At 47.4% G+C, this 26,038-nt stretch overlaps 2 protein-coding genes across 6 annotated transcripts in view; one reads left to right on the plus strand and one right to left on the minus strand.

The window, feature by feature from the left end:
* The window catches only part of EFCAB7 (EF-hand calcium binding domain 7), a 1,178,320-nt gene extending 1,174,422 nt beyond the window's left edge, over positions 1-3,898 (minus strand). Inside the window, exon 1 of one of the 3 annotated variants that reach the window (XM_069642000.1) lies at positions 3,835-3,898. The gene's annotated coding sequence lies outside the window, so the exon portion shown is untranslated. Of the gene's footprint in view, positions 1-3,649; positions 3,668-3,834 lie in introns of those variants that run through there. The other 2 variants (XM_069641997.1, XM_069641998.1) reach the window with 2 other exon arrangements.
* A 119-nt stretch (positions 3,899-4,017) lies between these two features.
* ITGB3BP (integrin subunit beta 3 binding protein) overlaps positions 4,018-26,038 on the plus strand; it is a 610,626-nt gene continuing 588,605 nt past the window's right edge. For 2 of the 3 annotated variants that reach the window (XM_069642006.1, XM_069642007.1), the window contains exon 1: positions 4,023-4,103. In XM_069642006.1, coding sequence (XP_069498107.1) covers positions 4,072-4,103 — 32 coding nt within the window. In that variant the 5' untranslated portion in view covers positions 4,023-4,071. Of the gene's footprint in view, positions 4,104-26,038 lie in introns of all 3 variants that reach the window. The other variant, XM_069642005.1, reaches the window with a different exon arrangement.

The following is a 26,038-nucleotide window of genomic DNA, read 5'->3' on the forward strand; positions in this document are numbered from 1 at the left end:
GATTTCCTTTTTATTGGGAGAAAAGGAACACAGGATTGCAAGAAGCTAATGGGGGTATTTCAAGGTTTGATGGAGGAGTTTGGGGTTCCACTGGCAAAAGGTAAAACTGTGGGTCCGGTCACGACACTGGTATTTTTGGGAATTGAAATTGACTCGGTGGCAGGAGTATGCAGGCTGCCAAGAGACAAAGAAGGGAAGTTGAAGGAGGTAATTGCAAGGATGTTGGGCAAGGAAAAAGCCACATTGAGGGAGCTTCAGTGCCTAGCAGGCGACCTGAATTTTGCAGGCAAAGTGATTCCGGCAGGTAAAGTGTTCGCTAGAAGTATAGAGCTGAAAACGGTGGGCTTGCAGCATGTGGGCCAGCATGTGCGCCTAGGAAAAGAGGTTAAAGAGGATCTTAAAATGTGGAATACTTTTTTGGACTGCTTTAACGGGGTGTTGATGTGGTGAGAAAACTTGGGGAATGGCAGTAGCCGGAAGCTGGTTACTGACTCATCAGGGGCACTAGGGTTTGGTGCCATCTTGGGTAAGAGATGGTGCGGGCATGGCCGGCGCAATGGCAGGCAGAGGGGATCACCAGGGACATTACGGTACTGGAGTTGTTCCCGATAGTGGTGGCATTCAAGCTCTGGCCAGAACAGCTGCAAGACAAAAAGGTGATGGTTTGGTCAGATAACCTAGCGGTAGTTCAGATTATCAACCAGGGAACAAGCAAGAATGGCAGGGCTCTGGGGTTACTCAGGGAGCTAACAAGGTGCTTGCTGCAGCTGAATGCAGAGGTCAGGGCACGACATATCCCGGGGATTAAGAATGTTGCCGCTGATTCTCTTTCTCGTTTACAGTGGGGAAGGTTCCGGGAAAATCACCCAGAGGCGAGCACAAGGATGACACCCTTCCAGACACAATGGTGGGGATTGGTTTGGGAGATCTGAGCTCACTGATCGACACGGCACTTGCGCCAGGCACAATGCGAAGATATAGAGGGTGCTGGGATCGATTCATAGCCTTTCAAAACAACATCTTGCCCGAGAACGAGAAGGAAAGGCCAGTGCGGGCCTTTGTGGGATGGTGTTGGCAACAAGAAAGGTCCAGATCTTGGGTGGTCTATCACCTGGCAGCGGTTGCGCATTTCTATAAATTGGGGGGCAGGCCCGATCCCACCAAAGAACATTACATTGTCATGGCAATGAGGGGCTGGGCCAAACAGGTGACAACGAAACCCGATGAGAGGCGGCCCATAGATGTGGGGAAATTGCACGAAATGATCAGGAGCTTGACGGTGGTGTGTAGGGATGACTATGAAAAAGCATTGTTCGCGGCAGCCTTCTCACTGGCATTCTTTGGGGCTTTGAGGGTAAGCGAGTTGGTGCCAGCCAACAAGAAGGGTAAAGGTGCAAGGGGAGCGGTTATACATATTTCTGAGGAGATACAAGACCGATCAAACAGGGAAAGGCAGAAGCATTATGTTAGGGGGTACCCAGGACAGCCCGGTTTGTCCAGTAGGATGCGTAAACAGGTATTTGAGTTGGAGGATTCACACAGGGGAGGAGGATCCTTTTCTGGTGCATAACGATGGGGCAGAGTTAAGCCTTTTTCAGTTTAAAAAGGTGATGGACATGGCACGAGTGGAGGCAGGGTTATCGAAGGGGGTCTACGGGACGCATTCCTTCAGGATAGGGGCAGCCACGTCAGCGGCAGGGATGGGCCTGGGTGCAGAGGCAATCAAACAGATTGGGGGCTGGAGGTCCGGTTGTTTTAAGCGATACGTCAGGCCTGAAAAAATGTAAGACTAACGGTTCCTCCCTCCTATCTCCTCTCAGTAGTATCGATGAAGGGAAGGCGACGGTCCGCCTGGGTGGTGGGCCATTCGTTTGTGTCAAGGGCGAGGGCAAGCTGGACAGCCAAGCAGGAGGAGTTGACCGCCGGGGAATACCGGGTGCAATGGCATGGAGTGCCGGGTATGAAGTGGGCACAGCTGCAGGGGCACATGCGCAGACTCCTGAGGGAGCATCGGAGGCCCGATGTGTTGGTGGTGCATCTCGGTGGCAACGACTTGGCTGGTCTGGGGAGGGGGATCTTGCTCAGGGAAATGATGTCTTCTTTACAGGAACTATCGGCAGAAATGGGGGAGACCAAAATCGTGTGGTCAGAAATCATCTCGAGGCACGAATGGAGGGGCGCTGAGAGTCAGGCGGCCGTGGAGAATTCAAGGAGGAAGTTGAATTGGGCTATGGCTAAGTTTTGCAGAAGAAGGGGCTTTCAGCATATCAGACATGGTTTGATCAATCTCAAAAACATGGAGTACTACTTGAAGGACGGAGTTCATTTGTCGGAGCAGGGAATGGATTTATTTTTCTGGAATATTTGCACAAAATTGCTGGAATTATAAGCAGGGAAAGGAGGGAGCCACGGTGGGCGGTAACTCGCCTTTGGCGTGGCGGGTTGTGGCAACCTATGATAAGACAAAGACTCCGAATGAGCCATTGCTAAACTGGAAGGGACTTTGCCCATTCTAGACAGCGCCTCCTGGGAGCCTAAACGGCGGGGGTGTCTGGCGGTAGCAATTGGGGGTCAGCTTCCCCCCAACAAACGGCGCTCCCCAAGTCCGCAAAGACCTGCAGGGGCAGGCGGTTCTCAGACTCGAAGGCCTTGGGGGAGTTGTGCCTGCAATGGACATGGAGGTAAAGGGGGAAGCAGGACGAGGAGCAGTTGCCACACTTTTGGAACTATTTTCAATATTTGTTTGCAGCGGTTGTATATGTAAAAATAAACCTGCGGCCTTGTTATGCCAAACTAAAGGAAAATGTCTCATGCAGCACCTTACTGGAGGGGAAAAGGAAAGGGGCTTGCAGAATGAGAAATGTGTGATACAAATGGCATGCTAATGGACAAATGCCCAGGTTATGTTAAATACCATTATCTCCAGAGAAGATACTGTGACTGGAATCGTTAGCCCCTGGCCCCAGAGTACGTACTGTGCATGACATCATTCAGGTATTCTGTCATTTGTAACGGGTTAGCAGGTACTGTATCAAACGTCATTAGTTCCAGGGCAGGAACTGTTTCTGGAATCGGTATCCCAGATCCGGTACGGTGTCTTTAATTATTTGCCGCAGGGCAGGGATTGTCAGACGTAGCTGATGAGCAGGTACGTACTGTATCGGAAGTCATTAGCTCCAGAGCAGGCATCGTGTCTGCACTTATTAGCTCTAGCCAGTGAACGTGATGGGACTTTACCATTAGCACTAGAGAAGGTAGTGTCTGTTGATATTCATCGGGCAGTGGTTTCTGTGTCTGCAGCCATTAGACCTAGAACAGGCACTATGGCTGCAGTTACTATCCACAGAAGAGTCATTAGACCCAGAGAAAGTACCGGATCTGCAGCCATTAGCCCTGGGGAATCATTACTTTCTTTCAGAGTATGCACTGGAACTGGCGACAGTACACGTCTGCAATAATTAGCCAACTCATTTACACCAGAGCACGGTCTGTGCAGTAGTTGCACAGCGGTTACTGCCTCTGCGGGCATTCCAGAGCCTGAACTGTACCGTAGATGAGATTCAGAGCAGCTACTGTGTCTACAATACCAACAACAAAAGGATGCCCCGTGTAATTTCAAAAACAGATGTTTAGAAAGTCGCGTACTTACAATTTTTAATTTCAACATGTGATAAGTACAATACATCCAATTACAGCTTCAGCTGCAGCCTCTCACTTCAACGTGCATTTCCAGAGGTTGCAAAAGGGCTCCTCTTACCAATATAACAAAGGGGTGAAAACGATCTAAGTTAATGGGCGCTAAAAGAAATGGATATAAAGTTCCCATGTACTCACCTGATGCTGCCTAGCAACGGAAGAGGAGCGTTTGGTAAAGGGAGCACTTGTGTTGCTTTCAATATCAATTGAAACTCACTTTTAAAGTCCGTATGAGACCCGATAGTATTGCATGTATGTTTAAAAATTTGCCGACACTTTCTCAAATGCCTTTACAGCGTCATTGCGTATATTTGAAATGCCGTTAAGTCTTCGTGACGTTCTCACCTAGGAAATCTACGTGCTTAGGGAAGAATAATGGAGCAAGGAGAAGTCCGTGCCGTGCCAAGGCAGGTCTTTTTTTATTTGTTATTGTGTATATAATTCGCAATGGAGATCCAGCATGCAAGAGTGGGGGTGCGAAAAACGAATAAAGTCCTGCTACTTTCACCCCAAATGGAGTGCAAGCAATTCCATATGGTCTCATTCTCTGCCACAAACCGTCCACCCCTACCCCAATCTAAAATTAGAGGCATTTTAACACATAAAATAAAACTTAATATCATTACTGATGCAGGAAACTCATCTATTAGAGCTCTGGGGCACAAAATACACATAAACCTCCTAATTTGCATGTGGATTGGACCAGCAGAAGAGACTTCACAGAAAAGGACATCTCATCAGTCTTGATACTTGGAGGCACCATGGAAGTTACTTTAGAATAAGGTGCCAAAAGTAAGCCAAGTGATAAATAACTTTGTGATGCAAAATACATAAACTGCACGATTGTTATATATGGAGCAACTTTATAGTCAAACTTTTTTTTTAATAACATCATGATATTTTAACATACGTTCTGAAGTAAAACAGTAAAACACTTAGAGAGCTGCAGATCTGCCCAGGATCACACACTTTGGTTAAATGGTGAAACAGGGGTGTGGACAATTTAAGCAACTGGAAGACACTCCCGTCCTAAGCTCACCTATTAAACTGAGGCTAGCCTCAGTGGAGATATGTTGAAGTGCGTTGATTAAAATGTCTGTGATAAGTACAGCAAACATTTCTTAGTTATACTGAACTAAGTCCGTATTTTTTTTTGGTGACAATATGAGTAAATTAGTGACATCATACATTCATAAACAATGAATACAAATTTGTAATAGAAATGAAAAGACAATTCATAAGGTGAGCTCTGTGATGTGGGCCCTGGCGGGGATCAGCCGGGTCCTCTAGATGCCAATGAGCAGCGCCAGCTGCGCAGAACAAACAGACACGGCTGCTGCTGGTGCTCGAGCGGGAACTGCCCTTTGGTGGGCTTTCCCCGCACTTTATTTCCTTGCCCACGTGACAAGGGTCACGTGGACATCACATCCCTTTCCACCTTTGGATAAATGGAACAGACAAACAAAACAAATGAAATCAGTGGTCACGTCTGTCCTTCTTATTGTTCTCTCTCTTAGCTGTTCCTCTCCGACCAGTCCTGAACCTTCAGCTTCTCAGGCGGGTGTAGATGCCGTTCATGATGTATCCTTGTAGCCTGGTCGAGGTCGGATACAAGCTGAATATAATAGAGCTCAGCCCCTGTTCATTTGAGGGTACTAGCCGTTTCCGGAGTGAATAATGTTCTCCTCGCTCTTGCTGTGGATTATGAGAACTGGCCGCCCTCTTGTCCACTTTGCCCACAGGTCTTCTTCGCGTCATTTTCCTGTTGGGGGGTTGCCCTCCTGTGTCGGGCCGGTGTTCCTTGAGATTGTGTTCTCTTTTGACTCTTCCCATAGGGCCGGAGGGGTCAGTTGGAAGCGAGACACATTCTGGGTCACAGTCTCCCGCTCTCTTGTGGCGGTAGCAAGGCCATGTTCTCTGTGTGTTATAGTCCAGGGGACCGACTCGTAGGGGAGGGTCATCTTTCCTTTCTTTGCCATGTCCCCTAACTGGAGGGTGCTTGGTGCTGCCTTCCTGACTCTGTCTTCCCGGGCGTTGTGCTCTCGTCGTTGGCACTCTATTTGTTCCAGGTCTACCGGCGGGGGTCTCCACGAGTGGTGCAAGGGTAGGCTCCCTTCCATGGGTACCCCGGACATCATGGCAGCGGGGCTGACTTGGGTTGCCGAATGGGGAGGTCAACCGATAGGCTCGGCGGAACCTGTAGAGTTCGGGTAGCCATGGCCGCCCTTTGTCTTTTGCAATCCTTACTGACTTGTTTATGGAGTCCATAAACCTTTTGGCATTCCCGCAAGCTTGTGGCCAGTACTGGGTGATGTGGTATTTATTGTTGGATCCCTAGGCTGTCAATGAAGTTCCAGAATTCTCTGCTCATGTAAGGTAGGCTGTTGTCGCTTTTAATGGAGGAGGGGATGCCACGAGTTGCAAACATCTTTTCTAGCGCGGTGGTGACTGATGCCGTGCCTGTCGAGTTGACTGGCTCCACTTCCAGGTATCGGGTGTGTTCGCCTATGGCCACGAGGAGGTATGCCTCGTTCACGATGGTGCAAAAGTCAAAGCTGATAGCGTCACAGCGGCGTTCGCTCCTCGTGGGACACTCCTTTATTTCAGGCAGTCCTGGTCGTCGTGTGGCTAGACTTGCGGTGCATGTTTCGACCAGTGTCATGACTTTTTGTTGCATTTGTGGTACCCATATGCAGGATTTGAGGAATGCCTGTGTTTTTACTATGCCTTGGTGGCCTTCATGTGCCAGTTTGAGGGCTCTCTCGTGGAGAGTGCTGGGAAGCACGATTCAATGACCTTTGAGGATGAGTACTTCGAGTGATACTGATAGCTCATGGCGAATTCTGAAAATTGCCTGTATCATCTCCTGCGCTTGGGGCATCTTTTGGGTAACTGCCGTGAGGAATGCCTTCCATTCACCTGTCAGGATCTCTCTCTTTGTCAGCTGGAGACAGAGGTCATTGTCCATTTCTTCCTTGATTTCATCGATCTTCATGGTTTTGGGAGTGGCGCACGTAATAACCTGGCACACATGTTCTTCCCTCACCTTGGCTGCTTCACGTTCTGAGGTGGTCGGGGGTGCCATGACAGAAAGTCTGCTGGGTTGTTGGCTCCTGCCTGATACTGGACTTCAAGATCGAATAGTTGTATTTGGAGTAGTCAGCGCTCAATCCTGGCCGGGGGGTGTGGTGCTGAACCTCTTAAAATGGGGACCAGCGGTTTGTGGTCTGTCAGCACTTTTACGGGGTGTCCTAGAATGTACACGTGGCAGTGTTTGCACCCCCATATGATCGTTAGCGCCTCTTTTTCAATGTGGGCGTAGTTCTGCACGGTCGGCGTGAGTGCCTTGCTTGCGAAGATGATGGGTAAGACATCTACCAGGCTGGCACCCAGCAGTAGTTCTGTTGTGCGTGTTGTGTCGAAGAATGCCATTGTGGCCTCACTGAAGAGTGAGTCTTTGATTTTCCGAAATGAGTGCTCTTGGGCCTCTCCCCATTCCCATGGTGTTTTTGTTTTCGTGAGTTCCCGCAGTGGGGTGGCATTGGTGGCTAAATCGGAGATGAAGCGTCCGCAGTAAGTCGCCATGCCTAGGAAACTTCTCACTTTGGTTGCTGTGGTTGGGGCTTGCGTGTTCCACCTTTCCTGGATCAGGTCATACGCCCTTCTCGTTAAAGACGTAGCCAAAGAAGCTTAGAGTACGTTTCCCAAATTCACACTTTTGCTCATGCAGAGCCAGTCCTGATTCTTCCAACCGCTGTAGGGTGGCAGCTAGCCAGTTGTTGTGTTCTTCTTCTGACTTGCCGTATGCTAAGATGTCATCGCTGACATTTGACACCCCTGGCAGGTCCTGGTGGACTTTGTGTATCTCAGGCTGGAAGACTTCGGCAGCTGATGAACTGCCAAAGTTGAGGCGGCGGTATCGTCTGAGTCCCAGGTGTGAGGAAAAAGTGGTGATGTAACATGATTTTTCGACAGGCGAATTTGATGGTAGCCTGATCGTAGGTCCAACTTGCTAAAGACGGTTGCGCCGGTCAGATCCACAATCAGCTTGTCTATCATGGGAGTAAGGTGTCACTCTCTCCCTAGTGCTGCATTATGCACAATGCCTGTGGTTGTTTGTGTTTGGCTGTAACCACCATTGGCGAAACCCAAGTGGTGGAGCCGGTGGTCTTTTCGATGATCCGGCGGCCTTCCAGTTTGCTCAGTTCGGCTTCCACGGCTGCTCTCATGTGGAAGGCACTCTTCTGTGCCGGACTGCTCATGGTTTAATTGTGGGGTCATTGTGGAGTTTCACAGACCCGCCCTTGAGACATCCGATTCCAGTGAACAGCTTCTTGTGTTTTGCGAGCAGGTGCTCGATGTCCTTGGATTGTATAGCGAAGTTGAACTGGATAACCTCTAGTCGTCCTGCCTTTGGGCATATAAGGGAGGAAGGGTCGTTTGAGCCCCCATACATTCCGGGTGAGGTGTACCTTATGTTCATACAATGGTAGGAGACGTTCCCTTGTCTGAGCCCCGGTGACGGATGCGAGGAAGCCATTGAAGGACACCTATCCAATGCACCTTGCACAATCCCAGATACTCCATTTTGTGTTAACCACAACTCCATCTTTAGACTAGGCCGCACATGAAACTCTTAGAGGCAAGCCTGCACCTCTCCCCTGTCCAGCGCAGCGCACAGCCAGCGCAACAACCCCCACCTCCTCCCCACTGTCTGCGCTGCGGCTGTCCTTTTCTCACGGAAGCTTGGGCGCAAATTTTGCAAGCTAACACTGCATCTCTCTTCTTCCTCTGAGATCACTGCCCTGTGTGTGACCGGGCTGGAGCCTGGCTCATGGAAACCATGTGTCTCCACAAACCTGCCCCTGCTCCAAAAAAAACCACTGTTAAGAGTTACTGTCTGCATGAACCTTAAACCCCTCATTCCTTTGATGTAGCAGGGGTGGGACACTTGCCCATGGGCCACCCTCAATTGCCCCCATATAACTAATCCTGAGCAAACATATATTCTCCATGTGCTAACAAATTCCGACACCCTTGTTTGATCCTCGAGGCACCTGATAAACGTACCCCAAAAGTACACGCCAAGATAAGGCCCCTGGACCAACGCACCTCTGCCCCACTCTGGTCCAGGTCAAGAATGTATACCCATTGCTACAATTTATAGACGACAATGTGTTATGATGAGTCTTGTGTGTCATATTAAATCTTGCCTGCCCACGATTACTGTGAAGCTTAGCTTAGTTAGAATTATAACTGTGTGGACACGGCTTGACCCTTCGCCCCTCCCTGATGAGCCCAGCTGCCCCACACGCCTCAAGAAGCAACAAGTTCAACCTCAGTCAATCCAGCACCAGTGTAACTATACAATGTATAATGTCTTGTTCAACTAAACCAATGAAATGTATTCGTGAAACCCTTATAGCACACGTCATAGATGACGCGTTTTGGACTTATAATGTGATTTTTCTGTATTGTTAGCAGAGCACTCTCAGAGCAGCAGAGTCCTCGGCATGCCTCAACTTATTTTTATATAAAGATAACCTTGACTCACTTGCAATCTCTCTTGGTCTCATTCCCTACTGGGGTGTGCCCATCAGTGTCTATTTCTCTGATATATTTTAATTGTAATTTTGGGGAATGACCACTTTCAGGCAACTGAGCAGGGTCTCTATCCTGGCGTCCACAACGTAGATGCAGGTTTTGCAGCTGATCCCATGATGCGCGAGAACCGTCTTGAAGTATCCCACGACAGGAAGAGGCTTTTTGCAGCCATAGGCGTAGAGCAGAGTAAAACAAAGAGCACTACAGACTGTCGCCGAAGGCTGCATTTGGCATTGAATTTTTCAAATCTGGTCGACGGCATGACGTTAACCGTCACACCTGTCTCGATCATCATGCTTACTGTACCGGGATGTCTCCCACCATTATGGTGCATCGGTGTGACTTATTTTCACTGGTTTGCTTGCCATGCCTGGGCTCGACAGCCAATATCATGTGGACTTTCTCTCGCCGGGGGTCCAGGACCTGCTTGCATACTTTCGGGATTGTTCCCGGCTGGATTGCTCGTCGTCGCTGCTGTCGGAGTCTTCACCTTCTATAGCTCGTGCCCATCCTTTTCTGCTTGCGCATGCCCCTGCCTGGTTGGCTCTTGTCGGTGGTTGTATTTTCTTGGATGAACTGGTGGGGTGCCACAGGGATTAGCATCGTTCCTCCAGTCCGGGGTGTTTCTCCGGGGTGAGTGGTCCTTGGCCCTCCGAGAGGCCTCGTGGCCTCTGTGGTGTCGCCGTGGGTTCGGCTGCCATGATCTTGAGTGTGCAGGGTGTATATGCTGCATGTCTTCGCCTGTGCCCTTGTGTAGTCCTCTCTCCTGCCTAGCTGTGCTGTCTGTTGAAGGCCCATCTGTGTGGTGCCTGCAGTGTGTGACACTGTCTTTGGTGGTGGTGATCTGTGCGTTGGAGCGTGTGCCTGGCCTGTGTGACAGCTACCAGTTGTGCCCTCTGTGCTCCCTTAGATGGTATCAAGTTCCCATTATTATTTCACTTAGCCCTCAAGTAAGGGAACTAAACTGGCGTTTACACATTTTGAAAGACACGCCTTGAGTGGAGAGAATGGTGTTCCCGTTTTATCCAAGTCACGCCTCAAGTGGAGGGAGCTGGGCTACCATTGCTTGCCAAGGCATGCCTCAAGTTGAAGGAACCTGAAGGGCGTTCCTTTCTAAGGCATGCCTGAAATGGAAGGAGCCGGAATCGCGTTCCTTACCAAGGCACGCCCCGAGTGGAGGGAGTTGGAGTAGCATTGCTTGCTAAGGCATGCCAAAGGGGAGTGAACCAGAATGCCCTTCTTGTCCAAGGCACGCCTCGAGTCGAGGGAGATGGATTGATGTTTCTTTCTAAGGCGTGCCTCAAGTGGAAGGCGCCGGGGTAGCGTTCCTTTCCAAAGCAGCCCTCAAGTGGAGGGAGCTGGACTAGCATTGATTACCAAGGCATGCCAAAGTGAAGGGAGTCAGAATGGTGTTTCTTCTTGTTGAAGGCACGCCTCCAATGGAGGGAGCTGGAGTGATGTTCCTTTCTAAGGCTTGCACGAATTGAGAGCCAATGGGTCCCTTTCTAGGAATTGTGGGACTCGATCTTCCAATACTTTTCCTTTGTATGATACAAAAGAACACAAGGTTGTAGGCAGAGTGCTAGCATGGAAGGGCATTTGGGACAGTACACCCGAGTTTCCCTCCTCCTTCCTTACGCATCCTACATTTTCAGTATGGTTGCGTCTTCATGGGTGTGGCAGGAACATGATCGGCAAAGTGTCGTCCTTTCAATCTCACTACATCTTCTACACCTGCAAAGTAGGGAGTTGGTACATGGACAATGGCCCGCGATTTTATAACTTCTTTTTCAAAGTTCAAAAATGACAGTTTGTTTTCTTTAGCAGCTGCACCACATACAACATAAGCATTGTTTGTAGCCTCATGCATAATGTGTACTGCCAACTTCTTGTACCACATGCAAGACTTGTGCGCTGCATGGTATGACTCAAGCAATTGTTCTGTTTTATCTACTCACCCCATGTACTTTTTGTAGTCCAGAATACACTTGGGCTTCTGCACTTGCTGACCCTGGCCGTGCACAGTGACAAGTAAAATACTTTCATCATGAATTGCACTTAGCATGTGCATACCCCTTCTGTCACAGAATTTTACTGCCAACAGTTCATCATGCCACAATGCCATACATTCTCCCTTGTCCAGCTTCTTACAAACAAGTTGTCTGGGGAAGCCTTTGCAGTTCTTGCGGATTGTACCGCATGCCAGTGTGCCCACATTGTACAATTCCTTGAAAAGTGGTATTCCTGTGTAGAAATTGTCCACATACAAATGGTGACCCTTATGGAACAGTGTTGTGGCAAGATCCCAAACAATCTTCTCACTTATCCCTAAATGAGAGGGCTGGTTAGCCATGAAGGTTTATGCTCGAGTCTTTTCGACTGTAGAATCTCATTTTGTAGGCATACCCAGTGGTACTTTCACACAAAATGTAAACCTAGATCCCATACCGTGCTCTCTTGCTCGGAATATACTGCTTGAACAGTTGCCGAACTTTGATTCACCAGTGATTCATCAATGGATATGTTCTGGCTGCGAACATGCACCTCCACAAATCGCTGAGCAAAGTGCTTGAGAAATGGCGAAGTTTGAATAGCCTATCACAATTTGGGTCAGTTCTGGGCAATGCTGCCGAGTTGTCATTGAAATGCAGCATACGTTGCAGTGCTAGCAAACAATCTATACTCATTATTACTGGGAAAAAAGGACTTGTAAATACAGCTTCAGTAGACCAGAACAGTGAGATAGACGGCTTCCAAACTATTCCCATGTGCAGAGTGAGACCCCAACATTTTCTCATCTCTACATCTGTAGTTGGAACCCAAGAGTGTGTTCTGGAATGTGGTTTCAGATTGGCACCCCATGCCCTCAAGAGTACTGTTCAGCATTCAGATTGGTTTGCTCAACCACATCTGAAATGAACCCATCATCCCACAAAAAGGTTGAAAAAGTTAAAAGGCTCAAGACCATCTGTATTCAATGTGCACCCTGATATTCCATTGAAAGGTGACAGCAGGCTGAGCCATTGCTGGAGGCATCCACTGCGACTCATCAGCCATGTCATGACCTGACGCATTCCTTGCACGTCCTGCATGTTCTCTCAACCTTGCAGGTAAACTTTGTGTGGGAAGTGTCAGATGAGGTGCATGCACCCCTTCATTCTCTTCCTCATCAGATGAGTAGTTGGAACTACCCTCACCCGAAAACTCACTTCCTCAATCTACTGCATGCTCACCTTCAGAAGCAGATTCTGTTTCAGAGTCTACATCCGGTTCTGTGCATTGCTCCGATCCTGACTGCATCAGTAAGTTAAAAGTCTCTTCACCAGAAATCTGATGTGAAGCCATGACTACTGTCGCGATCTCAACCTTAACTGCCCAAAGAACAGATAAAGATGAAACACTTTATCTTTGCTTTTCAAAGTATGGAAACTAGTACAGTAAGTGGTATTGAATGAAATAGACCAAGATCACACAATTACGCCAAAATGTCCAGAATCTGCTCACAAACTGTAGCAGCCCTCTAAAATGTAATCTACTCTCAACACGTAAAATGAAAAGGAGTACTAATTTGCTAACACTCACGTGAAATGCAAAGGTACAGCTCACTGCTTATTTACAAGTTGTTAGACTGCTACAACACACCTGCACCTACAACAAAGAGAAGAATAAATCTAAGCAAGATGTCATCTTCACATTACACAAATACAAGTGTGGGGAAGAGGATGGAACCCACACTGACAATTCAAAGACACCCACCGTGCACTGAACCTTCCACCCCCCCATGGGGTGCAGGTGGATGGCAAATGCAGGTGAGAAACAACATTGTAATGTATATGTAATTGGGTGAGGTGTAAAGGCAGAGGCGCACTGGACGCAGAAAGTGAAGATGAGGAAAGTACATGGCAGGCTCATTCAAGACAATTGCTGCCACACTTTCCACAAAACCCCCTGCTCATTCACATAGGATCGGGTGTGGAGGGGGAAGGTCACAAGCACCGAATGACTGCAAGGGCCAGTAAGTGGAAATAAGCTGCAAAATGTGGTGATGCTTTGCAAAGAAATAGGCAGCACTGACATATTGAATACATTGACATTCCACCCAAAATAAAGTACAGTGCAGTTGCTAAGAAGTCAGAGTCTCACTGCCTGCTCTTGGATGTGAGTAGGCAGGGCATTCCACAGGGTTGGGGCGATGACCATGAAGCAAGTGCCGCCAGCTCTTTTTCTCGAGAATCTAGGGATGGTTAAAGGGAAGGTGGATGATGAGGAACGTAGGCAGGGGAGTTTAGCTGTTTTGGAGATGCATTGGGTGAGGAGGTAGAGTGCAGTATTGTGGATGCATCTGTGTGTTAGGGAGAGAATCTTGAAATTAATGTATGTTTTGATTGCCAACCAGTGGGCGGCCCGTCTGGCATGAGAGATGTGGCCCAAACGTTTGAGGACATTGTTTTAGATTAGCTTAAGTTTTACCAGATTTTTGTGGAAGTGCCTGCAAGGGTGGCGATCAGTAGTCCAGTTTACTACCTATAATGGCTCTGGCGAGGGTGAAGCAGTTGTCAGTGGATTTGATTGATTGATTGTTTATTTATATAGCGCCTATACACAATGTGTTTCAAAGCGCTTCAAAGCAGAGAGGGAACATGGGAAAATACAGTGAAATTCATTGATACAATCAGAATGTGAAAATTAACTATCATAATCAGCCTGGTGACATTTCAGATAGTGCAAGTGCTATAAACAATGATGAGGAAGGGGAGGGAGAGTGAAACAGACAAGCGACTACCTTAACATGCCTGATGACAATTGAGGTAGTGCTGGAATTTAACAAGAGGTTAGGGGGGTAGGAGTTCAAGGGGGAGGAGATGTAAGTGATTTCAATCCAGCACTCCAACTAAGTCAATGCCTAGTGAGGGATGCCCAATGGAAACCCTTATTTATATATTTTTATGTAAAAAGTTCTTTTAATTCTGGAATGATGTACCCTTATATAACGCCCCTCTCTTTGAATTCCCCCGATCTCACTGAACCAAGAAATAGGTTTGTTTTGCAAATTAAAAGATTTATTTGAAGAATTGAACAATATATAGATTACACTTTTATGAATATGAATAATATCTGAATATCACACTTATGAATATGAACAATGATCGGCAATGGGTAATATGACAATATCAACAATCTCTTTAATCAATTAGGAGTAGAAATAGGAAGAATAATGTAGCAGAGAATAACTTTGTGTGGTTCAAGGAAATGCAATGATAGGAAAGAATGCAACACAGAAAGAAACTTGATAGGAATTCAACCAAAGACAATATAATCACTCTTTCCCCCTGTTGTTACTCACTCCCCCTAATATGCAATATGAAGAGATGAATGAGGGCACACATGTATCAGGAATAGCAATCAACAATTTGCAGTTTCAATCCCGATTCTCCCCAGCAAACTTAGAGAGAACAGTAATGATTTTAAAACAGGTCAATTGCTTTTAGCTGTGGTTTGAATTGGATGGGAAAAATGCTAAAATGATTTTAATTCGCTAAATGGGATTCAGAACTAGTGAGAGTTGCTTTGGATAAGTTCAGGGAAACACTAGCAATGATTGTTGAATGGTTTAGCAGATGGAAAACGAAATTCAGAAGTTGAAAACAAGAAATAGCTGTTTTTACAGGTGGTGAAATTGAGCCAAATGCAAATTCGCTGCAACTTTTCCGCGTGCGGGAAACGCGATTACGGAAAAACCATAAGGAATTGGAATGTTGTCTGTTTGGGTTCGTTTGAAAGCTGAGGATGTTAGCTTCAGAATGACATTTAAATTCCGTTCCTAGCACACACGGTTCAAAAATTACAGAGGTTTTGGTAGGGGTCGATTTTTCAGAAAAGGGTCAAGATTTCTAATGAAATTGCGCTTTGAATTACAAACAGTTTGGCTTACACTAACAATTCTCACAGGATTAGATGGATGAGAAAGGATTCAGAATGGACAAAAGAGATTCTACAATGCAGTCTGGATATGTTGGAATGGGTTGGATGGATTACTTTAAACTAAGAGATGACTATGGACAGCTCTACGCTAAATACTCACAACTCTGGTTTAAAATGAATCTGTCAAAGATCTGGTCAAGGGTTTGGCCTTCACTCGCCACCGGACAGGATCAGGGCACCGGGACTCTGCTCTCAGCAAGGCACTCTGGTCTGCACGGCCTCTTGGACTGGATCGGACGGGTTGGTTCTGGGTACAGCTCTGCTGGACTGATTTGGATCTTGGGTTCTAGCAAAGGTTGTTGGCCAGAAGCAGCAAACAGCTCAGCCAGGCTGTTGAATGGATTAGGCCCCGTGGAAGTTTAAGGGTTAAATCAGGTTGCAAGATTTTTAAAGGCCTGCTGAAAAGGGTTCAGCTTTTTGGATTGGGCCTCTGCTTCAGGGTTCTGGAGTCTGGATCTAGGTTCTGGAGTCTGGATCTAGGTTCTGGAGTCTGGATCTAGGTTTTGGAGTCTGGATCTTCCTGCAGGGTGCTTCGCCAGTGGATCAGTTGATGAGTGAAAAAGTGTGTGTCTTGCCTGTCCTCGAGCAGTCCCTATTTATCCATTTTCCAAAGTGGGTGGGGAGGCTGATTGTCTATGCCCAACCCTCTAAGGATCTGATAGGTCAGAGACTTCCCTGTCCCCTGATTTGAGAAAGGAACAGCGTGTCATGAGGTGTCATCAAGTGTCAGAGTGATGCTGCCATTTACAATCTAGGGAAGAACCTCCCCTTTGCTTTTACCCAGAAAATCTATTTTTCCCCCAAAACATATTTTCAATATGCAAAACTTATGTTAATAACAAAATTTACACATCACAAATTGCCCAAGGTACGTTTCTGTCAAAATCTTATCTTCCTACGAGTTTTGGATCACAAATGACAATTTTTCACGCTTTTGGTTGGTTACACATTTTCGGATCTGTACGATTTTTTTCACATACATGCACATACCCTCTGGGCATATTCCTGTAATTTTTCATGTTCCTATCATAATCACAATAGCTACAATATGAAAAATATCGTGGTTCAGTCTCTGAATGTCGCACAGATTCCAGATTAGATTTAAACTGTGAGTGAATTTTTCATTTTAATAATCTCTAAATTTCATATTTTTGTCAGTTCGGTACAATATTTTATAAGTCTTTTCCTTAAACATATATTTAGTCCAATTTCAAATCCACATTTTCAGTCTGGCCTGCCTCCAAAGCTTGGCTGAGTCAGAGAGTCACATGACTTGTCTTCCTGCCAGGGCAGTTGTTGTCAGTCACACCCGAATTACCATTTCCATTCAGTTCAAGGACTCCATTGTCTATTTCCCAGAACAGCAGAGGAAGTCTCCTCCCCTTCTCATTAGCATCCCAATGCGATATCCTCTCCTTTTGGTGGGAAGGAACAGGGTGGGGTGTTCTCAGGGGAAGAAAGCCTCTTTGAAGTTTTAGCTGATTCAGGTTATCTTATGGTCAATTGTGAAAAATTACAGTTACAAATTTAAAATCAGCAAACATATCTTCAATTCCAGTCTTTTTCAACATGAAAATCAATGTGTGGCACCCTATATTGCATTTGCTGGAAATCCTTTCTTTGGCATATTTAGCTTTTGAGACACAGTTTCTCCCGTCAGATTTAGAGATCGCCAGCATCTGACAGAGGCGAGTAACGGTATTACACCCATTTTTGACAGATTTCTTTCCAGCAACCATCTTCAAAAGTGGGTTTTGTTCTGATAACATATACTCCTGCTGACCTTATATTTATGTGGATTCTTGAAGTAGTATGATGTCCAACGCCCAACAAGGAGGTTGGATCTTTCAGGGTGGTTTGTGAGCCATGATTTTTGCAAATTTGACAACCAAGAAAACGGATTTCCAAACAGCTCTGTGTTTCTTTTGCAATCAGCCTTGCTTTGTAGGCAGCCAAATGATGGGTTTTGGCAGTGGTCTCCTGTGTTAACACTGAGATAGGCAAAAGTGGATGGCGGCCTACTTTGCAGATTTTTACTGCGCACTTTTGGGTGATTTTTAGCGAGCAGCATGCTTCCCGGCGGCCATTCTGATGTTCCTGATGCAAGCAATGCACAGGAATGTTGCAGGGCCTGGACTAGTGGGTTCAAACATCCCGCAAGCCTCTCCATCAATGGAAATTCGCAAGACTGGGATGTCAGCCTCATCTCTTCTGATTCCACCAATGGCAAAGTTCATCATATTTTCCACCATCAGGGGTGGATAGATCTGTTCTCCTCGCCAGTCCTGATGTGAATATTGAGCGATACTCCAGGCCCTTCGGATCTTTCCTCCCGATCCCCGGGTAGTCTGCCTTGGTTTCTGTCTCCATGGTTTATCAATCCTAGGATGACAAAGCAAAAACATATTTGTAGACATTTCCCCACCACTATTAATGTAGTGGGGCGGACATATACATTTGATAAATCAGGACACATTTGTATTATTGTATTTTATAGACTATATATATGGAATATTTTAGAGTTGGAATTTTATGGATCTGGATTGACCCCCACTGGGGTTCCAGAAGACTCCTCCAGTTGCTGCAGAGTGTGCCTAGGATGGCAACACTTTAGTTGATTAATATGGACCCACTTGTCTTCCCCTTCTGCCAAACTGCCTGTGGGGATTCGGATTTTGTAAGCGACTGGTGAGATTTTGTTTACAATTTCAAAAGGACCCCTCCAGGTAGGCAACATTTTTCGCTGTTTGGCCTGGTTCCTTTGGAAATTGTATCAGTAGACCCGGTCTCCTACATTGTATTCCTTTCTGGTAGTCTTTAAGTTATAGTGGGTCTTCATTCTGTCTGCAGATCTCTCTAGGTTTCGCTCAGCATAGGCAAAAGCATGTTGAAGGTGTTTTCTTAGATTTTCAACATACTCATGAGTTGTGGTGGCATTGATCAATGTCTGCTCTTGAGTTCTGTAGAGCAGATGCTGGGGAAGCACTATCCTACGTCCAGTCATCAGCTCAAACGGTGACATTTTAGTTGCAGATGAAGGGGTAGATCTGATGGCCATTAGGACAAGAGGTAATCGAATATCCCAACTTGGCCCAGAATCTGCCACAAACTCTTTTAATATGCTCACAATTGTTCTGTCGTAGCTCCCGATTGCATCACGAGAGGCTGGCCGGTAAGCAATGTGTAGCTTCCTTTTAACCCCAAGTATCTCCCACATCTTTGTCATTACTTTGCTGGTGAAATGGCTACCTCTGTCTGACTCGATCCTTTGGGGTAGTCCAAAATGCGAAAAGATGTGGTTGATCATCAGGGCAGCTGCTGTTTCTGCCTTGCAGTTTGGGGCTGGGAGACATTCCACCGATTTAGTAAACAAGCTTGTCACAGTCAACATATACTTGTTTCCCCTAGAGGAGCGAATCACGGGCCCGATAAAGTCGACTTGCAAATCTGACCATGGCAGTGTCATCCCCCTCTTTTGGAGAGGCGCACGGCGTGTGAGGGATGTTGTCTGAAATTGTGCACACACAAGACACCCCTTCAAGTATTGGTCGAGGTCCTGCCCCATGTGTGGCCAGTATGCAACCTCCCTTAAGATTTCAAGTGTTGTATGAAACCCCCTATGACCGGCTGTGGCCGCATCATGGGCGTGACTTAACATCGGAATGAGGTAGGAACCACCCACTGATCATGGCCAGCTAGGGATTTACTTACCAACAAACCGTCTTGTATTCGGAACATTTTTGGACATTTCATCAACACTCTGAGGTCCTCTTTCCCAATGTAAACGGTATCCGTCAGGGGAAAGTTCTCAGGGTCCTCAATATGTTGATAAAACGTACCAATTATTGGATCCCCTTTTTGAGCCGTAATCAAATCAGCATCTGGTGTCTCCTTACTCCATTGTGCAGTTGAGAGGTCATTGTGAGCATTTGTCTGGGACCTAGTGATAGCAGTGACCTGGATTTCCCCCAACAGGGACTCAATCTCTAGTAGATCCCCTTGGATGGCACTGGTTTTGGCCAGCTGATCAGCTAAGTCATTTCCAGTTTTGTCTGGTCCCTCTACTTTGGAATGACCCTTGATCTTTTTCCAGTAGATGGTCATCCCATTCGGGGTGACCAGATCATCAATATTTTGGATTAACTTCCCATGTTTCAAGGGTTTGTTATTAGCACATAACATGCCTCTGGTTTTCCCATTAACCAGGTGCTCCAAGAACCCGTTCCGTACATAATCCGAATCAGTGATTATGACCACTTCGTGGAGATGATTTTAGACAGCAGTGAGGATGGCCTGATGCACAGCCATCAACTCTGCCACTTGACTACTTCGGGGACCAATCTTGTACCCAGCGGAGGGTTCTGGGGTCTCATTCACCCTTGCATTCCCTACGCCGGCCACAGGTTCTTTTTCCCCGTTGTTGTCAACATGGTAAGAGCATCCATCCACATAGACAGTGGGCATTCCCTCACACTTGTCTTCTTCAAAGACTTTGTGTGGGGAATTGAGGTATGCCTCCATGTTGTCCTTGATTTTTAGACTTTCGTCCTCGAGACTGTTTTCTCCGGCACAATCATGCAAGTCAGCCAGACCTTGCGCGAGGGGACTCTTCTTGTTTTGGCCATATCTGACCTCCATAGGCAAGCCTTGCATTGACAGAATCCAGGAAGTGATTCGGGAATTTCTCACATTTCCGGCCCAGATTCTGTCACTTTGGAGATATTGCAGAGGCTGGTGTGGAGTCTCCACTATGATGTGTTCCCCTTGGATAAACGGGCGGTAATTCTTCAATGCCCACACCATTGCCAGGAGTGCCTTCTCACAATCGTTGAATTTTTCCTCCACAGAGGATAAAGTTTTACTTGCATAGGAGATTACTTTATTGACCTTGTCATGCTTTTGGTATAATACTGCAGTCAAGCATGTATTAGAGAACCCTGTCTCCAAGAAGAACTCCTTGTTTCTGACAGGGTAAGCTAGGCAAGGCGCTTGTGAGAGGCTTCTTTTGAGTCGTCTTACTGCCTCGGCTTGTTCTGGACCCCATTCCCACTTGAACCCCCCTTCAAAAGATGAATCAGGGGTCTTGTGATCTCTGCGTAGCCCTCAATGAACTTTCTACTGTAATTAGTCAGTCCAAGGAGGCTCCTTAGTTCCTGCAGAGTTGTGGGGCCTTTCAATTTCTGGAGTGCTTCCATTTTCTTTTCCTGGGACAGAAACCCTGTGGAGTAATCTCATGCCCCAATAAATTTACATGGGTTCTACACCACTGTGCCTTTTGAAAGGAAAGTTTTGCTCTGGCGGCCCTCAACTGTGTCAGAACATAACGGATCTCCGCTATGTGTTCCTCCACAGTTGAGCTTTTGATCAGAACAACATCTACATAGGCCAGGTTACCCCTCTCACCCAGGTCGGTCATGGCCTTATGTAGGAAAATGTTGAATTCATTGCCGGAGTTGAGGTATTCAAAGGGAGTCCGGGTCCATGTGTTCTGCTGTCCCCTAAATGTAAAAGCCAGCTTGTATTGGTCCTCCCTACTGACAGGTACAGTCCAGTATCCATTGGTCAGGCCTATTGCAGTGAATACCTGTGACCCCTGGATCTGGGCCAGCCCTTGGTCAATGTAGGGAAGAGGCCATCAGGAAGTATGGACCCGTTTGTTGAGCTCCCTAAGGTCGGCACAGAGTCTCCACTGGCCGTTTGGCTTCAATATCCCAAGCACCGGATTATTGAAGGTGCTGTGGACTGGACTGATTATCCCACGGGACTCAAGGTTCTTAATTATTTCAGTAAGGGTCTCCATTGATGCGAGAGGCAAGCGATATTGCTTCACAAACACTGGAGTCATGCCAGGGTCAATGGGAATTGTTGTTGTGTGGATGTCGGTGCGACCACAGTCATATGAGTCCACTGCAAAGAGATCTTGAAAATCCAACTTTTTGGACTGGTGGCTTCAGGTGGGAAAAGCAGCCCTCTCATGAACCTGGAAAATCACCTCATCCCTTCTGAAGTCACAGGTCACATCTTCCTTACCATAAGGAAGATCCCCCCATGCCGGGTAAAGATCCTGTCTGGTGCTGTGTTGTCATCACTGTCACTGTCAAAACAGTCCTTGGGGATTGGTCCTAACAGTTCTTTCCTAGATCTATGGAGAAATGTCAGTCATCAACCGCCATTCCAATAATGGTGCCTGCGGCTAGAGCGATACTCTTTAAGTCGCTGTTATCCACCTCTATTGGAATGGTGTCATGTTCTATGTTGACTAGTGGTGTTGGGTTTACCCCAACCCTTGCTGTTGGAGAGAAGCATTTAGATGAATATAGGCATCAGGGTTTTTCAATTTCTTTTAACTTTCACTTCCAGGGAGAATTGTCGGGTCCTTGCTGGGATGGTGACTTCCTCTCCAATCTGAATTTCAACTGCATAAGGCAGCAGTTGAGCTGACCTAAATGCTTTCTCTGGGTCATCAGAGCCCATGGGATTATCCGCTAATCGGGACCAAGCTTTGAAGTTTATTTGGTCCAAACTAATGCCAAAGCGATTGGGATTGTCACTGCCTAAGTAAAAGGCAGCATTGACGTCTCGCATGACCCAACTATTATGGACTATGCTCTTGTTGCCAATGGATATTTTGAGCATACACCTGCTTGGCAGGAGATGTTTGGAATTGGGTGTTTCCAGATCCATTTCCCATTTGTATATCAGTCTAAATGTGGGAATGGCTGTATCTTTTTGGAGTTGGCGGAACATGGCTTCGCTGATGAAGCTCTTACCGTTGTTCACACACACTCGGGCGAGAACAGAGTCTTTCCCTTCATTTAACTGAACAGGTATGACCAACTGCTCTCCAATTTGCTGAACATCAGCCAGGCTCTGAGCTGATTTCTCATCTTTCTGGACTATAGGAGTGGGAATGTCTGATTGTGTATTGGTAAAGAATTTCAGAGTGTTTCCTTCCAGTGTGGAATACCACCTTAAACTGGAAGGAAGGTTGATTTTCAGAAATAGAGCGGACCCCTCATCACCAGTTTGTTGTCCTACTGCTATTACTGTCACATCTGGAATTTGGTTGTTCTGAAAGTGAAATTCTACTTGGTCAGATTTCTGTTCAACCATGTGCCATGTGCCGTTTAAACTAACATGGTTGACACTCTGTTTTAACTTTATCGGTCGGCTAGTCTGGGTCCAGGGGACCTTGTTTACACAGTCTATTAGGGGGGACAACCTTCTCAGGAGGTCGTGCCCTCTGGAGTCACAACTATGACCGGGTGCTTCACCTTGTGTCGCCCAATTTTAATGTCCAAATCCGCAGTCCCCTCGACGGGAATTTCCTTCCCGTCAAAGTTCTGAAGTTGTCCAGGAAGTGAGGTGAGAGGAATTTGGTAATTCTCCCCCCTTCCTGAATTCAGTTCATCAAAGGCCTTTTTGGACAGAAGGGTAGCTTGGGATCCAGTGTCCACCAGTGTCAAAAGTGTACCCTGCCCCTGTACTTGAACATTTTGGGACAACTGGTGGGCTAGTTTTTTAGTTTTGGACATTGAGAGAGAAGAGATTTGGGCAGAATTCTGCGGAGAGTCTTGGGTATCTGCAAGAAAAAGATGGCAACTAGAGATGGGAGCGTTCCCCTGGTTCCGGTTCTGGGCCGCCCTCGCCCCCCTTTATGGAGACGGTCACCAGGATGGGTTTGAACCAGGGGATTTTCATGTTGTTGGTTCTGGGGTTGGATGATGGGCGCGCTAGCTCAGTCCCCACATCTACCCAAGTCTGGATTTGAATCCTTTGGGACCCATTTTTCCTTGGGAGGAGTTCCCCCATATCTGAAGGAGAAAATCCTTTTCCCAGGATCCTCTGAGGACCCCTCTCCTTCAAATTGGAAGATCTGCACCTCCTCCACAAAATGGGTCTGTTTGGATCCTTTGTTTCTCCTGCCTCCCCTCTGCTCCTTGGGTGGCAGGCTTTCAGGGGCAGGAGATTTTGTTTCCGGTTCCTGGGTTTCCAGGGGCTTTCTACAAGTGGGGAAGGAAGCTTCCTCCAAGGCTTTACACCCCCCTTCCGCCTCCTCCCTGGGAACCGGTGGTTTGTCGGGGTGCTGCCCCCACCATTGTTCTGGAGCACCAGGTCCAGAGTTTGGGGCATTCTGGGCCGGCATGCTCATCTGAGGGTTCTGCTGAGCCCTCAGCATGCGACCCAGATCCTGTGCCATGTTTTGGACCGGGCGCTCTAGCTGTGAAACCCGCTCAGGCTGATACGGGGTTCTCATTTCTCCCCTGGGCTGATCCCGGGAAGGGTAGCTATCCCTTTTCTGCTAATACCCCGGGTATGGAAGATTTGGGTACCCCTCCACCCATGGCCTCCCCTCTCCCTGATTAGGTTGTCTGGGCTCAGGAAAGTGGGGAAAGAAGGATGGATTATTCTGGGGTTGAACATTTTTTGAATACCTGGGGAAAAAGTTCTGCAAAGGATTTGGGGAATTTCTACCCTCCTGGGGGAAGTGAGGAGGGAAGTTCCTTGGGTTAGGTGTTGTTTGGTTGGACCCCCCCTCCCCTTGGGCTGGTGGAGTCCACACATAACCCAGGATGGGTCTGTTCCCCTTGTAGCGGGGACTTACATAGTCAGGGGAGTGAGGGATCCCATTTGTGGGACTACCTCCTTGGCTCCTTGTCTGTGACTGGCCCGAGGGCCTTCTGGGCTTGGAATTATTCTGCTGTGCAGGCGGGTTTTTAAGCCCCCCATCTCCAAATCCAAAATGGGGGCAACCTTTACCTCTGCCACTTTAGCAGCAGCAGGCGTGTTGGTTGGTTTGGGGATTTTCTGAGCATTCTTGTTTTCTATGGGATTTTGCACCTCATAGATTCGGGTGGCCTGTTCAATGACCCAGTCTAGTGATCTTTTCTCATGAAAATCTCTCACTGCTGGGTCATGATGTACTTTGGTAGAGCGTGGAAAAAAGTATTAACAAATTCTTTGCTGTCCTTGCGCACCCTTCTGGTTGTCTGCGCAAAGGCACGCTTTAACTCGTGCACAAATTCTTGTGGGGCCTGATCCTCCCCACATTGCAAGTTGTAGGCTGCCTTGTGAGCCTCTTGGGGATTTCTATGAACAGAAAAATGCTTCAAGATGGCCGCCCTATATGTGGACCATCTTGAATGATTTTGGTCCTCCTGGCCCGCAAAGACACTGGAGTATTCTGGTGAGAATGTCCATTTCACATACTGAATGCAGCTACTGCTATCTTTCAAATGGAAAGTTTCCATCATCTGCTCAAAGAGCTCTAAGTGCTCCCAAACAGAATACTTAGCGTTCTTATGATAAGGCGTGCTGATGCTCCTTATGGCCTTGATCTGTTTTAAGGGGTCCTTAAGCAAGGCCCTTTTTGCCTTATTGGCCTTCTTGGTTCGGGTAACCCTGGTCCAATCATCCTCTGACTCAGAGGCACTGCTCCCAGAGGTGCCTGTCTGATCTTCTAGGTTCTCCTGGATTCTGCAAGCCTGGGATTGGCTGGCAGAATGTGGGGACCTAGTCTCCTGTGTCCTGAGGCGCTCAGAGGAGTCTTCTGATTCCTCCTTGCTCCCAGGATTTGATGGGTACCCCCCCCCCACTGTCCTAGCTGGGCAGAGGTTTTGAGGATGCCCTTAGTGGGCCTACTCTCCTGGAGTTCCCCACTAAATTTCACTGTACTTGGGTACCCATACCCAGATGCCCGCCCATCCATTCCTGGGATGTGCTGGTCTATGAGCCCCATACTTCTGACTGGATAGTAATCTGCCATCCCCATGGCCCTGGGCTCATGTGCGCCAGTGGACATGGGGGTGGCAGAGTCCAGGGACTGGGAGATATGAAGGCCTCTGGTCCTAGGGTTCCTGAGATTATGCTCAGGTGTCTCCCTTTCCCAGTGAACCTCATCTCTATCAGCCCCTGCTCCCTGTTGCCATGCAAGAACCTGGGCTTTCTGTTCCTCAATCAATGCCTTACTAGTCTCTATCAGTCTCTCTTGCATGGCTACCTGCCTGTGGAGCCTATCATTTTTCTCACAGAGAGCCTCATTTTCTCTCTGTGCTTCCTGGTTTGTCTTTGAGTACTGGGCCAGTCTTTGCTGCAGGAGGGTTACCTCCTGAGTCCTGTTCATACTGGCCTGCTCCTTCCTTGCCAAAACATCTTCCACCCTCCTGGTGTGCTCTAACAATCTATCATGCTCTTTTTGGAGGTCACCCAGTCCCCTGAGGGCCAGGTGATTTTCTTCCAGTTTCCCTTTTAAGTGACAGACTTCCTGGCCTAAGGTGTCCCTTTCCTGAGCAAGAGCCTGCCTCTGTGCCGCCAGGTCGCCCCTCTGTCTTTGAAGGGCACCACCTTTCTGGCACTCTTCATCAAACTCTTCCTGGGTGTCCAGTTCTTTCAGAATTAATTTGTTGCTCTCTGCCTTCTCTTTATCTAGGTGGTTTTGCAGGGTGACTACCTGATCTGCGCATGCCCTGTTGAAGTCCAGTTGTTGCTCCAGCTTTTTCTGGCTCTGCAGTAGAGAGTCCACACTTTCTTGGTACTCCTTCTGCAAGGCTGGAATTCTGGTATCCTGCTCTGCCTTTTCCTGTTGCAGGATACCCATATCCTCTTTGATTTTAACTATATACTGCCTGCTTTCATTTTCGGACTCCTGGCTCCTCTGCAGCCTCTGCTCAGAAGAGTCCAGGTCATATTGGGCCTTTTCTAATGCCATCGGTTGCCTACTTGCCAGATCTTGGTCTTCAGCATATTTGTCCTCTAA

This window comes from Ambystoma mexicanum, chromosome 1q (assembly GCF_040938575.1).
Source record: "Ambystoma mexicanum isolate Mex_15411 chromosome 1q, UKY_AmexF1_1, whole genome shotgun sequence".
NCBI lineage: Eukaryota > Metazoa > Chordata > Amphibia > Caudata > Ambystomatidae > Ambystoma > Ambystoma mexicanum.